General features: G+C 41.2%; 1 protein-coding gene across 1 annotated transcript in view; it reads right to left on the bottom strand.

Moving 5' to 3' along the window:
- Positions 1 to 16,986, bottom strand: part of LOC148891801 (laminin subunit alpha-3-like) — a 120,180-nt gene extending 103,194 nt beyond the window's left edge. Inside the window, exons 1-2 of the mRNA XM_089008182.1 lie at positions 16,603 to 16,986; positions 14,986 to 15,138 (exon numbers count right to left, since the gene is read on the bottom strand). Coding sequence (XP_088864308.1) covers positions 14,986 to 15,138; positions 16,603 to 16,860 — 411 coding nt within the window. The 5' untranslated portion in view covers positions 16,861 to 16,986. The remainder of the gene's footprint in view (positions 1 to 14,985; positions 15,139 to 16,602) is intronic.
- Between the last annotated feature and the right edge of the window lie 511 nt (positions 16,987 to 17,497).

The following is a 17,497-nucleotide window of genomic DNA, read 5'->3' as shown; positions in this document are numbered from 1 at the left end:
CTTTTGAATCCTTCTTCTGGGCTGAGGTTCTGTGCATCTATTTTGGAAAATAATATGTAAATGCAAGACCTTAGACCGCTTGCGAAAGTCCGGAGGAAAGAAGCAGGCTTCTGATTGGCTGCCGTGCCGAGTATGCAAATTTCAACTGCAGGTAGCCTATGTCTGTGTGCTCGGCGACGGTACACGTGTATTGTTTGCGCGTGAAGGCGAGGGCGTCAGTGGAGAGTTTGTAGAGCGCGCGGTCAGGACAAGCCATCCATGGACACAAAGACGCGTGACTTGGGCCGACTCATCTGACTCAGAACACCAGCAAACAGCTTCATCCAGTGGTTCTGATATGAAGGTCATGACTTTTCAAAGGAAAACGGATGGTGGCAGGCTCTACAACAATTCTCACTTCTGTGTGTTTTGCTCCAACCCTTACAGAAAAATTGCACGCCATTTGATAACACAACACAAAGATACCCCATGAAGTGGCAAATGTGCTTCAATTTCCAACTGGCTCCAAGGAGAGAAGAATCCAACTGGATCTTATTAGAAATAAAGGGAATCGTGCCCATAACAATGACGTTCTTCGTGAAGGTCAAGGAATGTTGATACCTCGTCAGCAATCCAAAAAAACCGTGGAAGCCAAAGATTACATGCATTGTGTGAATTGTCAGGGCTACTTTATGAGGAGAGCAATGTGGAGGCACATGCAGAGGTGTCACTTAAACATGCATGTGCAAAATTTGAAACCAGGAAAGACTAGGGTTCAGGCCTTGTGTGAATATGCTCAGCCAGTTCCAGATGGTGTAAATGAACAGTTTTGGAAAATGGTGCTTGCTATGCATCAAGATGCAATCACAAATGCTATGCGTAACGAAAATGGGATTCTGAAATTTGGGGAACACCTCTTCAATAAACATGGGCAAGATGTCTCAAAACATGACTACATCAGACATCAGACAGACGACATGAGACAGGACGACTGCTTCTACAGGGGTAGAAAAATGGAAAGCTGGTGGAAATCTGGTGGATTTCTTCATCCCAGTAAATTTCCCTCATGTGATTCGAAATACCATCCTTAGCACTCAAGTTAGGCCACAACCTCAGGAAAATTGCAAATATTATTGAATGTGAAGGATTAATCTCAGGTGATGACGATGCCATTAATAATGCACGGGTGTTCAAACAAATCTGTGGCATCAGATGGAGTGAATGCGTTTCTTCAAAGTCCCTCAGAAACCTGCGTGAGGCAAAATGGAATGTTCCACAACTTCTGGCTTTTACTGAAGATGTGAAAAAGATGCATGAGTATCTTGAGGTCCAAAGACAGGTGTACCAAACAAAACTCAAAGAAGGCACAAGTAGGAAACATTAGGGAGAACTTGCAAAAGTTACACTTTGCGAAATTAGCCTTTTCAACCGGAGAAGAGAAGGGAAAATTTCTAAGATGCCACTTACTGCGTTTACTTTGAGAGATACATCGTCGACACATCCGGATGTGGAGCTGGCTTTGTCTGACCTTGAGTGGACACTCTGTCGGCACTTCCAAAGAATTGAAATACAAGGTAAACGAGGGCGAAAGGTTCCCATTCTCCTTACACCTGAAGTGCAGACATCCATGATGTTACTTGCCAATACTCGTCATAAATGTGGGATACTGGATGAAAACACATTCTTTTTTGCAAGACCACAAGCTCCCAGTCACAACAGAGCAGGGGTTTCCAAACTACGGTCCGCGGGCCAACTGCGGCCCGCAGTCCATTTTTAATTGGCCCGCAAGAAATTTTATAAACACAATGGAATATGGCCCGCACTTCAAATTTTGCCTGCACTTCTAAGTTTTAACACCAGGGGGAGCTACTGTTGTTCAAGGCAGTTGCTCCACCAAAAAGGCCAATCCCAGAAGAAATTTACCCGTTACTAACGGTGGGAGAGTGAATATTTCTTCAAAGAATTCAAGGGGAAATGTGTCTGTTTGATCTGCACTGAAACTGTGGCAATTATGAAAGAGTATAATGTACGACAAATCTACAGTGCAGATTTAGCTGCAGTAGTCATTTGTCATCATGGTGCACAATGCAACATTTGCATTGCTTGCTACAAGCCACTAAGCCCCTTTCATAAGTCTCACGTACAATTTACAGTCACGGTTTAATGTAAATTTACGTTTTGTATCGTCACATACGTTGTTCGCTTCTTTTGAATCCTTCTTCTGGGCTGAGGTTCTGTGCATCTATTTTGGAAAATAATATGTAAATGCAAGACCTTAGACCGCTTGCGAAAGTCCGGAGGAAAGAAGCAGGCTTCTGATTGGCTGCCGTGCCGAGTATGCAAATTTCAACTGCAGGTAGCCTATGTCTGTGTGCTCGGCGACGGTACACGTGTATTGTTTGCGCGTGAAGGCGAGGGCGTCAGTGGAGAGTTTGTAGAGCGCGCGGTCAGGACAAGCCATCCATGATTTTGCGGAATTTAACACAAGTAGGTATTATTGAGCTGGAATATTTAGTTGTGTAATAATATGTTTTGAATGTTGAAAGTGATTCCATTTTTCAATAAATGTTGATTTCTTTAACTTTGCCCCTTCGATGGAAACTTATTAAAAACAGACGCGAAATTGATTAATCACATTGCATATGTTATTTTAATCTAGTTCCATTTCCTCCTCCAAGTACAGTAAAGTCTCGTTATATCGATATCCAAGGGAGTCGGAAAAAATATCGATATAACCGGGACTATCAATATATCCGACCCTGTTTGCATGTAATTTTCTCTGTGCGTGCATAGAAATAGTATCGATATAACCGGGACTATCGATATATCCGATATCGATATAACGACACTTTACTGTATCTGCGAAATAGTATGTAAACGCCATATCTTGCATATTCCTTGAGACAAATTTATTAACTGATCAGGGATATTTTTCACATTTGAAAGACAGTTAATAAATTGGGTTGTAGTGTTCTTACTGTGCTGTGCTTTGTACATACAGTAAAGTCTCGTTATATCGATATCGGATATATCGATAGTCCCGGTTATATCGATACTATTTCTATGCACGCGCTGGGAAAATTACATGCAAACAGGGTCGGATATATCGATAGTCCCGGTTATATCGATATTTTTTCGGACTCCCTTGAATATCGATATAACGAGACTTTACTGTACTACGTTTAAAGGACAACCGGCACCATTTTTTTTTTTTGGTTTCCTACTGAGATCAGAAAAACGTTTTATAGCATCTAAAATACCCAAAACACGCAGGCTGATATTTTTAGTCAAATGAAAAACACCAATAAAAATGACTTCAAAATGAATCCGGAAATGGCCAGTTTCAGAAGGTCCCACCCCCTTGTTCGTGACGTCACGCCAAGATGTCTTGCCTTACTCGAGAATCAAAACAATGGCTTCAGATTCGGAGAAGATGCTTTCTTGTTACTCATCCAGTTATGAATATGATTCAAATAGTTCTGACGAGGAAAGCATAAATGTTTGCAATTGATTCAAGGAATCCTCCCATTTCAATTTGAGCCGTCAATGACAGCAATGTAGCACCCAGAAAATGCAGAAGATGGCGCCGAAGCTCCGTTGGAAATGGGCTGATTTGTCTGCTGGGAATTTGTGTCAACTAGTATCAAATAGTAGTCTTGGTGCAACACGCAATGATTCACCATCGCGTTATTTATGTTTTCCTTCTAATTTCGCCATCAACACGGATCAACCCGAAGTTTTCAGAGTAAACAAAGTACCGCAAAATGCATTGTGTGTCGCTTTCTCGGTCAGGGGCGGTCCAAACGTGACGTCACATGGGGATCGTCATCAACTCGAAAACAAAACTTCATGAATATTCAGCGCGAGTCTTAAAACGTAAACTATAGCTATATGCTGTGGAAGTCGAAGTCATTTTCAGTGATTTTACAAATTATGGACATAACTTGTCCGGAGGCGTCGGTTGTCCTTTAATGCTTTAGGTTTAGTATTTCTGGCCCAAACAAATGCTCCTGGCCCGGCCCCTCTGTCAAATCTTAGAACCCAATGCGGCCCGCGAGTCAAAAAGTTTGCCCACCCCCGCTTCAGAGGATCAGATGTAATTCGTCAGATAGAGAGGTAAAGACGAATGCATGAACTGCATTAATGCTTCACCAGAAGAATTGAAAGGGACAACTTGGAAGGGAGTTAAATATTTCGTGAAAAACCGCATTGATAAATTAATCAGAATATCCGCAAAACACAGCTAAGGTTAGGTCCGAAACTAAGGTTTGGCAGCTGCAACAATGCATTGTTTTTATGTGTGTTATAAGTGCACTTGTTTCTGGCACATTTCAATACAACACAGAGACAATAGCTTTTATTTCAACATATTGAGTGGTTTTTTTTCTTGAATATTTGTCGACTTAACTTCTGGACACACCAATTTTGTCCAGCACTTTTATTTCAATCTTGAACGTTTTACACGCAGTTGTTAATATGAAAGCAATTTGTATTTATTTTCTAACCACAATGTCTTGAATGTTTGAAATTCCAGGTTGATGTATTTCAATTATTAAAAAGATCGGAGGCTGCCATTGAAATTGGTATGTGAATAGTGTTAATTTACTTGCTTCTCTTCAATCTATTTTATAGTTGTCATGTTATTTGTTATTTAGTTTTTTTGTTCTTTTGACTTCAAGACGGCGCCACGAGAGTCACTGCCTTTCCAGCAGCTTCTGTATTTTGCTTTTGTACTTTCATTTCTTTCATAACTTTGCTGCTGTGAAATGTAAATTTCTCCACTGCGAGACTAATAAAGGAAATTCCAGTCCAATCCAATAAATATGCAAGAAAAAGTGTGTTTGTTCTAGCAACTTAGATTGAAAATTGAGAAAATTAAAACATTGTCATTTAGGTCCGATCTGCACAGGTTGTTAGTCAATATGTAATTAAAAGACAAGAGATATTTTCCATAGATTAAACATACAAATCTAAAAACTACACAAAGAGCACACCCGGTGTTGGAACTCAGCACATTTATGAAACAAAAATTTGCTGGCAGCACCAATGGGATGTAATTCACAGATAAATAATAAAGAATAGCACATTGAGATCTCCAATACTGTATGCAGTCAAACTTTTGGTTGTGACAGAACCTGGCAGACCTACATCTGGTGCTTGATTATTCTGTCAGATATCGTGTCAGAAAATGGGAGGGGGCATGGACCCAGTTGTGCATGTGAACAAAATACTTCACAATTTATGTGTTCAAAATTTAGAATTGTCAAAAAATATACGATCATGGCTCCTGCAAAACACAATTGCTGACCTTACAGGCTCTAAATATTGTCTCTTGAAAAAAATAAGGGCCACCTGCTGGTAGTTTTGGTTTGACATGATTCGTTAAGTCCCCACGGAGTTCCGAAAAACCTGGAAAAATTAAATAAAGAATTATGCCATTTTAAAGTGATTTCTGAGTGCGCAAAGGCTAAAAAAATGTGGGTCCTAAAATCAAAATTTTATGAGTTTCAGAAATATTTGAAATATTTGAAATTGGGTTTCCACGGGTCAAAACTTTTGCACACCATGTCCCCACTATGTAACAAAAACGTGTATGCGTGTGCATGCGTGTGTGTGTGTGTGTGTGTGTGTGTGTGTGTGTGTGTGTGTGTGTGTGTGTGTGTGTGTGTGTGTGTGTGTGTGTGTGTGTGTGTGTGTGTGTGTGTGCATCTGTTTGTCTTGAACTACAATCAACCTTTCGCTCGTGAAAATGTCTGAATGTCCCGTTTTAAATTTTCTCCTCTACAACAGTCAAATTAAATACATTCATAGCACTGCATGCTAATGCTTCTTGATACAAGAGGCATGTTAGAAATGCAGAACAACTGCACCATTATACAAAGGGGTCATAGAAACCTGTACACTATTAGAAAAAGCACAATGGACTAACTGTATGGAGGCCCTGAACAAAGATGCAAAGATTCTAAATTAGCTCACATACTTTCCCCACAATGGAGGCAGCAGATTTATAAGGACGCGCAGTCAGTCCAGCAGTTGCCGGTGAGGCATTTTCCCAGCTTCCCGTTAACAAACACAGGGGGGCTGTAGTAAATATCTTCCACGTTGGCCTGGCGCCCCAGGAAACTAGGCTAAAGACGGACACTTAGATCACTGAAGCAATAAGTGGCACGTCTAACAGCTAGTCTCTCTCTTTGGAGGTAGACCAAGCCAGCTGCACCTGATGAACACAATACACTATGATTGGATAGGGATGTGTCTCAGAAAGAAAAAAAAACACCCTTGGGGTTCGGTGAGAGGATCTCAGGGGTTCGGCAGAGCCTCCGCTGACACACTTCTGTTAATTATGGAAACGGAACATTTTGTCCGGCCCCAGAGGTCATTTCGTCCGTTGTTATGCCCGTTTAGCAATCGGTAGAGCGCGGGCCAAAACTGAGAAATACCACAGGAAATCCTGTGGGCAGTATAGAGTCAGAAGCGTACCAAAACGGAAAAATGAATACAGAGAGAGAAGAGAGGCCAGGTAGACCTGGCTCTGACCTGCTGCTTCATCCATTCACAATGAATGAACAGGCTAGCCAGCAGCTTGCAGTAATCAACGTGTGACTGTCGTCGTAGTACATCACTTTTATATTTTATCCATAGTACAGTAAAGTCTCGTTATATCGATATCGGATATATCGATAGTCCCGGTTATATCGATACTATTTCTATGCACGCACGGAGAAAATTACATGCAAACAGGGTCGGATATATCGATAGTCCCGGTTATATCGATATTTTTTCGGACTCCCTTGAATATCGATATAACGAGACTTTACTGTATGTCAAAAGAAGAAAGTGGTCGCATGAATATGGACAACATTCTCATGTATCACGGAACGTGATGGGAGTGAGCGTCTTATTTGCATGATTTGCAATGCCAAGTTGAGCAACTCTAGCCTAGCACCAGCAACACTAAAGGAACACTGCATCAAACTGCATGGAGACGGGGAATACAAGAACACAACACTTTCTGAATTCGAGGTGGAGAGAGCTGGATTCGATGATAGGGCCACTGTTCTAGGATTTGTACCTGTTACCAAAAGCCATCCTCACAGCATTGTACGAAGTTGGTTACCTGATCGCAAAGTAGGGCAAGCCACACACCATCATTGGTGAAACACTGGTGAAACCAGCTGCGTTAAAGATGGCGAATCTGATACTCGTAACAGCGGCCGAAGATAAATGATCCCAAATTCCCCTTTCAAATGACACCATCAGTGACAGAATAGAAGACATGAGTAAAGACATCTTGGCTCAAGTAGTCACAGAACTGATTTTAAGTCCGGCAAAATTCAGTCTTCAACTCGACGAAACCACAGAAGTTGCTGATCGAAGCAAGTTTGTTGTTTTTGTGCACTACGTGAAAGACGACATGATAAAAGAAGACTTTTTATTTTATAAGCCTCTTACAACAACAACAAAGGAAGCCGATGTGAAGAAAAAATCATTGAAATTTAGCATAGCCTGGTTCAACAGCAACTCTTCAAAACAACAACGCTCTTAACGTGTCGGTGTCGAAAAATGAACAAGTATCCAGTTGTTGCCAAGAAAGCCCTGGATTTTTTGATACCCTTTGTTACAACATATCTCTGTGATAGAAGGGTTTCAGCTAGGAAAGGAAAAGTTCATAAAACAGTAGTGAGACCAGCCATAATGTTTGGACTGGAGACAGTGCCACTGAAGAAAAGACAGGAAGCAGAGCTGGAGGTAGCAGAGCTGAAGATGTTGAGGTTTTCTTTGGGAGTGACCAGGTTGGATAGGATCGGGAATGAGTACATTAGAGGGACAACTCATATTAGAGGCTTTGCAGAGAAAGTCAGAGAGGCCAGACTGAGATGGTTTGGACATGTCCAGAGGAGAGAGAGTGACTATATCGGGAGAAGGATGCTGAGCCTTGAACTGCCAGGCAGGAGACCGAGAGGAAGACCGAAGAGGAGGTTTATGGATGTGGTCAAAGAGGACATGAAGGTAGCAGGTGTGAGAGAAGAGGATGCACAAAACCGGGATAGATGGAGGACATTGATTCGCTGTCCCTGAGGGGAAAAGCCAAAAGGAAAAGAAGAAGAAGACAACATATCACTGCGAGCAATCCTTTTCGACGATGCTGGACATAAAATTGAAGAAAAGGAACAGACTTTGTTGTGAAAATGACATGAGAGTGGCACTTGCCAAGGTGAAGCCACGCATATCTGAACTTGTCTCTCAAAGGCAACATCAAAAGTCACACTGATTTGCAGATATGTAATTTGTTGTGAGTTTATGCATTGTGTTGGGTTTGTTCTTAAAACAAGGTAATGTTCATGCATGGCTCATTTTGTGTAGCAATAAAAACATCTGTCTTGAATTTGAAGGAAAAAAAACACATTTTATTTTTCACTCAAGAGGGGTTCGGTGAATGCACATATGAAGCTGGTGGGGCTTGGTACCTCCAACAAGGCTAAGAACCACTGCTTTAACCCTGGGACAGTGGTTACTATAGTGGACACCTCATCATGCTACCAGGTGACAGGGTTAAAAAAATACTTAATAAGAAGACTTTATTGCTGGGAAAATTCCCATTACAGGATAGACATAACATTGTCTATCCTTAATGAGGTCATGAGTGAATTGCAGTGTCAGCATTCAGCATGGGTGAGAGTAGGGTCAGGACAAGTCAAGCATCGTTCACATAATAAATAAATAAATAAATAAATAAATAAATAAATAAATAGAAATCTTCTCCAATGCAATGCTTGCCCAAACTTTCCAGTTACTGCAGCTAACCAGGCAAAGATGGTCAATGAGACTCAATGAAAAACTATAAATTATAGTAGACAGTGGCAATTTGGTGTTCCATCAGATCCAGCACGACTGATAGCGGTAGTATAAGTTGCTTCATAATTTGCTCACACAGGTTCTAGGACAGCCCATTTAATGATTACTGCTTGTCTGCAGTCACGTACAAATGACTGCATCTATATGTATCACCTCTGTATTTGTATTTGTATTACCCACCCTAAAGCAATGCTTTAGGGTGGGTAGGGGGCAGTGGACCAAACTTTTGGACAGCCCTGACAGCACAGAAAGGACAACACACAATAAGGCTGGGAAGGACACAAAAGGGGGCGACGGCAGCAAATACAACATTCGCAGCAACTTTGGTGGGAAATGGAGTCCTGAGTGAAGGGATTAGGTTCTGGGGGAATGCTCCTAAAATTGCATTCTTGAAAGCAGATCACTCAGCTGAGCCAAAGCCATTCGCTGTACCTGAACCTGATCGACCTCTCTTTTCACACAGAGTGAAAAACAAGCACACTCAACACCATCGCCTGCTGAGGAAAATAATAAAAGGAAAGCTTAATTACCAACAAACTACATAGTCCCCACTCCAATTAAAGCAACAAAGCCAACACATGGTCAGGAGAGGAACATTTTTGAAACGGTATACATTTCCATAGTGTCACAATGACCCCACTAAAAAGAAAATGCAAAAATGATGAAGGAAAAAAAGCTATTCTACGAGCGTGTAACAAATTGATACAATGTTTTCATTATTATCTCAAGACTTGGCTCTTGTTTGGATTTACAGTGCAAGTCAGATGCTTTCCTGTTAAAACAGTCTCTACATTTTTTGTGTACTTTACACTTTTCAGCATTTAAAATAGTTGGTGCATTGTCAAAAATTTCCACTTTGAACAGACACTTTTCCCACTATGCTGTTATAACAACAAACAACCAAAACAATTCATGTAATGCACACTTGATTAATTTACAAAAAAACTGCAATACATTAATAAATGATCAACATTGTCCCCAATCAGTTCCTCTGTAAAAATACTGGGACCACTTTACAATACAGGCATACATCCAGGAGTTTGCTAATTGTTCACGGATTGGTTATTAATTAAGTGACTCGTTGCTAAGGGCTTGATAATGTACCACAAGTCATTCAATGAGATCATCAAGAGGGACGTCCTACTCGCCAAATAGTGAGTCCGCATTTAGCTCCCTATCTTTGGCCCCTTTGTTTGTTATAAACGGTCAAATCTCATGGTTACAGTTGGATTAGCGATTCATCCCAATGGAAAGCAAGTATGCCTAGCAGCAGCTAGTGCTTGCTAAAAAGTGATGCAACTTATTAACTGCCATAAGCCATTCACAACTTTTTATTAACCATTAAACAGTCTCAAGTAGTGATTAGTAAGCTAGTTATAAAGCAAAAACCACAAAGGTCCAACAGTCCTTCAATGGCACTTGTATCCAAATAAGCTATGGCTCATCAAATGGACCACTGAACGGAGCAAAGCCTCACATTCTCACCTCACTGAGTAAGACAAGCGCATGCATATGCAGGCCTCTTAAAATACATTCCCGAGAAAAATGAAGTGACTGGACATAGATGCGTGCTGTCAATGTTTACGGTAACAATGGCCTGACTGCTGTTTGTGGATTGTTGCACCATGACAAGTGTTCCTGGAAGCTTGTATTGGGAGGGCGACAGATGTGGTTTAAGTTGACCACAAAGGCGGGCAGAACACCCAGAAAAATGGACCCAACAAAAAGTTACCTTAGGATATAATGACTCAAGAAAACGTCAAAAGCACTCTGAAATTATTGACTGTGAACTGTCACAGAGGAGAAAGAGTGACTATATCGGGAGAAGGATGCTGAGCCTTGAACTGCCAGGCCGGAGACATGAAGGTAGCTGGTGTGAGAGAAGATGATGCACAAAACCGGGTTAGATGGAGGACATTGATCCGCTGTGGCGACCCCTGAAGGGAGAAGCCAAAAGGAAAAGAAGAACTGTCACCACTGGAACAGCCAATTGTTTCATGTACAAAACATGCAGGTACAATTTGGCTCTGCCTACAGTAACTAAGAGTGACATTCTAAGAAAAAAAGGTTACAAAATTTAAACAACTTTGACAATTACAATTCATCCATAAAGTTCCATCCATCCATTTTCCAGACCACGTTATCCTTATTAGGGTTGCGGGGGGGTGCTGGAGCCTATTCCAGCCATCTTCGGGCATGAGGCTGGGTACACCTTGAATTGGTTGCCAGCCAATCACAGGACACACAGAAACAAACAACCTGTCACTCTCACACTCACACCTCGGGACAATTTAGAGTGTTCAATCAGGCTGCCATGCATGTTTTTGGTCCCAGAGAAACCTAAGCAAGCCCAGGAAGAACATGCAAACTCCACGCAGGGAAGCCGGACCGGGTCTTGAACTCACGACCTCTGCACTGTGAAGCTGGCTTGCTACCCACTCGACTACCTGGCCGCCTCACCCATAAAGTTATTTAAAGAAATGTCCCAACACAAATATAGCATGTTACGACACAGCTCTGATTATTATAGGATTGACTCAGCTTCTTTCTAATGCACGCTGTATGAATGGAAGGTCGCTCGCTTATAAATTCATGAATAAATAAATAAACGCAATAGATAGATCAACAAATAAATAAATTAACAAGTGAGTGAATAAATACATTCATTTGCAATAAATAAACAAACAAATAAAAACAAACAAAATAAATAAATACTAATTTATATAGCACTTTCACAACAGCTGCAGCTGTAACAAAGCGCTTCACATAATAGTCAACATAAAGCGAAATAATAAACACAAAATTAACATAAAAACATGGACAGTTGTGCAAACTTAACAACTTTCCCCATGTACACTTTGATGTTTAAATCTCTTCTTTTCCTTAGGCTTGTCCCATCAAGGGGTCGCCACAGCGAATCAGTGTCCTCCATTTTCAGAGGTTTGATTTGCATGTTTGTTTTGGCCAACCTTTGATGTTTAAATACAAGACCAAAAAAAATGATGTGACAACACAAAGAAAACAGACAATCATTGAATCTTAAGCACTATATAAATAAATATGACAGTGGCAACAAAATGTCTTGAAACTCCAATTTTATCGACATCTCAAAGACCAAAATCTCAGTTGTGCATGATGTCACACAAGGCGCTCGAATTTCATGACTGGTATAAATGATGCAAGACATGTGGTGTAAATCTGGATAGTCCGTTTCACAAATGAGCACGAACTGGCGGATCTGCAAGATGCAGCACTGCGCCGTTGTGCGATTTGTCAAAGCCGTCTTCAATGACGGCCTATCACAGTTGCTCTTTTGATTCTGCTTGGGCTGAGTAGACAAAAGATTTCGATGGACTTTCCGCCAAGATATTTCTACTACCGCATTGGTCTGCCCATCTTGGCAGAACCCGGTTTGCTAAATTGGCACTCATTCGAAGTAAGCCTTGTACTGATGTGGAAATCAAGTTCAGCTGGCACTTGCATCAATCCGCTGCTCTACCACCCATGGAAAAAAAGTCCCAAATCACACTGGCGTCACAAGATTAATCCTGCACATTTTTCTTCTGATTCTGCACACCAGGAACATTTCATGCAAGATCTGCAGTATGAGAACACTATGGCCTTTCTGGTGCATGCATTAGTCCGGGTAAACTTGAGTGTCGTCTGCCACACTTTTATAGTTGTAGTCACGGTTGAGAGACCGTGTCACCGACACAGCATACATTCGGAAATACTTATCTCTGAAATAACGTGTTTCTTTACACTTGGTAGACCATCAACTCTTTTTCAAAGGATCAGCGGAAACGACTTGTTTAAAAAAAGAAAACGGAAAAAAACACTTTGAACCTCAGTTTACACTTCAACCGTGCCATTATCTTATTTATCTGCTGGCAGCCGTATAGAAAAGCCACCTGCGCTGACCTTGAAAGAAATCAGAGAAGTCATTCAGCTGGTTGCAGCCCACATATTGCACCAACAATATAAATTATCCTTCAGAATGTGTGTTTTCTTTCATCATATCGAGAGAGCAAGCATTGATTTGTATTCTGGAGTTATTTAACCTTGACATCTTCATAATCAATATGAAGGTAAACTATCCTTTAACAAGAAGAGCATGATCTTGCACTCTGCAAGAATCTAGATAAGAGCGCGGAAGATCCGACTGGACCCATCGTACCCTACCCACCACCTTTTCCAGCTACTCCCCTCAGGCAGGTGCTACCGATCTATACACACCAAATCCAGCAGACATTTAAACAGCTTCGTCCCCCTAGCCATTAACTCTCCAAACAGTAACCCGGTATAGTGGCTCTCTGCAAATGTGCACAAACCTGTGGAACAGCATCCCGTTATAATCAGTGTAGCTCCAGCTCAGTACTCACTTGAACCACTGTCTGCTTGATACTTTGCATTTTGTCTCACAGTTGTTCCTGAAAGGTGCCACTTACATTAAGGAATTCGATTAGATTAGTTTATACTAAATATATGACATAACAAATACTTATGTGTTTGTTATGTTCTTTTGATAATGGATACGGGGGCAGCGTGTTCTACCAGAGACAATTCCTAGTGTGATCTACATACTTGGCCAAGAAAGATGGTTCTGATTCTGATCTCCATTGTGACCATGGGAACATCAGAAAACGTTTTCAGAACCAGCCAGGAATCGTTTACCTAACCCTTTTTAAATCCCTTTCGGCTATTTTGTTTATTTGTACCCCCCCCCCCTTTCAATTTTGCTGCTGTAGATTGCAAATTTCCCCAGTGTGGGATGTGATTATTAAAATACATAATTTTCACAATTGTAAGTAAGGACAGCCCATAAAAGCCAGAACAACAAAGCCATTTTTCATGAGTTGCTTTTTTAAAAATAAATCAATGCATTACATCATGAAACAAAAATAATAACATCTATTCAGTGTTCCACCCCCTCTTTTTTCTCTCTCTGTTGTAAAGTTAAACTCGTACTAATGGGAAAACAATTGGAAAATTGTCTCCCTGTAACTCATAACTCTATTGTTGCAAGCAAGACCCCAAAAATATTGATTATACGGGGTATATAGTTTTAACCAGTTATTTGAATTTTATTCTGTCAAACTACGGACTCCAAAAAAATTATATCTGTCAATTGAACCTGGCAGTCACGACCCTGACAAGTGAGTACCCACAGAGTTAAAGCATTTTACTGTACACCACAGTTCATTCGCTACACTGTGTGTCTGCAGAACATGGGCATACAACCAAACACAAACATCCCCTTCCTTGGTTGTTTAATTTCACACTTGGGTGGGGAGACACCAGACCAAACCATTTGTATACAAGCAACCACAAAGACAGTTTCACACATGCCCCCCTTTACTTTGCCAAATGAAAACGGTACACCCATGATTTGTTTAGCAATTCAGCCATCTGCAATATTTGTTTTTTGCGCCTCAAAAAAACAGCTGCAAACACAAAACACAACAGTGGCAGGTGAGTATTGTGTTATGTTGTGCTGTTTGTAATTACAGCGGATAATAAGAACAATGTGTGTGACAGGTGTGTGTGAGTGTTCGACTATGGAAGCTGCTGGTAGTGACAGTCAGAGACCGTCCTTAAGCACGCGTCCATGGGTATTTCGCCGTATTATATTTTGCTATGCGGGGTCTTTGCTGAGGGTTCTCATTAAAATAGAAAAGCAACAGCCAGCTTGCATTATGTGCCAGCGTGAACGTCTATAACTGCAACATTCAGGTCTCCAACGCAATGCCTTCAGTCTTCAAATTTTTCTCAGGCTTAAACCCAAACCAGAGAATTGCCGTCTTTCCTCGCAGTGGATAATTGGTCGTGAGGTGCAAATTTAACTGGCCGCGAGCCAGACTCCTGCCATGGGATCCACTGGTCATGACGAGATCATGTTTGCAAGCCACCGGAGGCACAAATCTGATTCTTGGCATAAATGAAAAGCATAGCCCACATGATCATGACTGCCAAGCCTCATGATGTTAAAAAATAAATAAATAAAAGCATTGCAACAAACCACAAGTCCTTTGGCCTACAGTTAAAACCCATAATGAATGCCTTCCAAGCATGCTGAAATGTGAAAACAAAATCAACAGCTGTAGATATTGCAAAACAACTCATTAGAAAACAAGATGATGATCAATTTACCTGTCCGAGGTCCAGAGTGACATTGACCTCATTGTAGCCTAACCCCTTGGACAGAGGTGGGCTCTGCCACCAGCGCTCGGTTCCATCAATCGCGTTGGTCACCGGGTAGGCTTTGCTCACATCAGCCGCGTTGCAGTAGTCACAAAGCTGGCCCTGTGTGATATCAAAGATTTTCTTATCACATTAACTTCTAAATATAACCCTTTGTTATCAACCGCCACTATGCATGACGTCCTGAGAGTTTTTCTGTGACTTTTGGAGCTGTTGTGAGGCACGTGCAAAATGACAGTTGCTGTCTGCATTAAGAGAAGGCATTCATCTGTTGTTTTTTTGGGGTTTGTTTGTTTTCTAATACAGTGAACAATTATTATTATCATCACGGACGATACATTGCAGACCCAGCACCAACAGTTGAAAATTTCTGATCATGATAGATCTTAAATAAAGTGTATTTATTACTTCAACACCCTTTAAATGGATGTATGGATGTATGGATGTATGGATGGATGGATGGATGGATGGATGTTTGGATGGACTTATTGGGCAAAATTTGAGGGTACTTTCAAAATGTCATTGCATATTTAACTCAATCACTGCAGTTCACAAAATGCAGTATTCGGGACTTGAAAATATGACATGGAGTGCCATTCCCGAATGTGTTCGGGTTTTGTTTTTTCATGCCTGGCTGAGAATAAAGCATTGGCCATGGCCTCTGGCAATGTTTTTTTGTTTTCCACAAGGGGCAGCATTTCCCTTTTTTCCATGTTAGCACATTGTTCTAGCTTCAGCTGTGCGCTATATGAACGAATATATATGTATTTTGTATTTTGGACAGCCACCCTCATTTCAAGCTCCTATAACTCCAGGCCTATATAATTTAGGAATTAACTCTTTTTTTTCTGATGAAAGGAGAGTGTTGAAGGTTTCTACCGCTGTTTTGAATGTTTATGTAGTCCTAAAACTCTATATTCTGTGGGTCCAGTAATTCAAGTGACAATGACAAAACCCTGGCACTGGAGTGGCCACATTTTTGCATGTCTGGCAGTGAATGAGTTAATAGCACCATGGCATGTTAGCCTCAATATTGGGACATCCCATGTCGGAGTTTGCATCTCAGTCATTGGCATCTTTCATGATCAAATGAATGAATGAATGAATGAATGAATGAATGAATGAATGAAAATAGATAAACTAACAAATAAATGCATGCATGCATGGAGTGGTCCAAAAACAAGTACAGTACTGTACTGTAATCCCAAATAGCAGGAAGAAAGAAAACAAAAGTGTGGAAAAGCAAGATAGTATGTCTCCAGAGATCAAGTTTAGACATTAAAGAAAATAAATAGACCCCCCCCCCCACCACACACACACACACACACACACACCCACACCTCGAGTGCATTGAAACGAAAGCATTGTCGATGCTTTATTGTTGCACTACCATTATTGGTTATGTGGCGCCCTTACACTCAACCGCTGAAGGCTATTTCCTTCAGAAACAATGGAATTAAAACCTCAAGAAATCCCGGCAGTTGAAACCTTGTCTGCGGGCAACAGGAAACGTTCAGAATAGTGCCCTCGTAATGTTACTCTAGAATAGATGGTTGTAGAATTTACCTGAATATTCTGAGTGAAACGTCCAGTGGTTGGTCCCCCGACCAGTTTACAGTACAAATCAGCCCTTGGTCTCCCGAATTCATCCTTCCCGCAGGTTGCTGTTGCAGAAATCCTAGATCCTTGCGCCAGGTTGAAGTACGGAGGGCTCAAACTAAAACCACTGAGTCCATTGAGCCTTTCTTGTGCACGCGTGCACCTGCAAAGGATAAGAGCGAGCAAAACTGCGAGGAGGTGAGCTCGCATCACCTCTTTCTCCATGTTCACTGGAGGTCCGAACCGCGGGTCTGATCATCTGCAGAACACCGAGGAGCGCCGCGTCCTTGTGGGTTGCGCCATTTACGCGTGATACTTCCTCGGCAGAACCCTTTGCCCAAGTCCAGCCGTTACTGAGAATAGGAGGAAATGTCCCAGGGACGTAGATTTCCTTGTCAAGAGTTTCAGGTGTTCTGTTGTCACGCTGTTCCGCTCACTGACGCTCTCAGGTGTCACATGTCGACTAATTGTGACTACTTGTGTGGTCCTCCTCTCACGAAACATATTACTTGTGTAAAATATATATTTACGAGTTTGTTGTCATAACAAAACAACGATATTCTGTCCACGCTTAATATGTCCCGTTTGTATGCAATAATGAACTTAAATTTGGTGCTACAACAACTGTACCACGACCTAAATAAAGTCACTAAAAGTAAAATGTTGACAGTAAAAGTACAAGTGCATATACCAGAAATTTAGGTGAACATTCTTGTCTACAGTATAGTACAGCGTTATTTCCCCACATTTATGCTGAGATTTGCATATGCTATTTTAGTGAAATACAACTTTTTTACATGTAACGTTTGGAGACGTTGCGAACTTATAACAGAAAGGGTTATTGTCGTAGCATTTCGGCACA

Source organism: Hippocampus bargibanti, linkage group LG11 (assembly GCF_051943395.1).
Source record: "Hippocampus bargibanti isolate YZ-2025 linkage group LG11, ASM5194339v1, whole genome shotgun sequence".
Taxonomy (NCBI): Eukaryota; Metazoa; Chordata; class Actinopteri; order Syngnathiformes; family Syngnathidae; genus Hippocampus; species Hippocampus bargibanti.
This window is presented reverse-complemented; position numbering and strand designations above follow the sequence as displayed.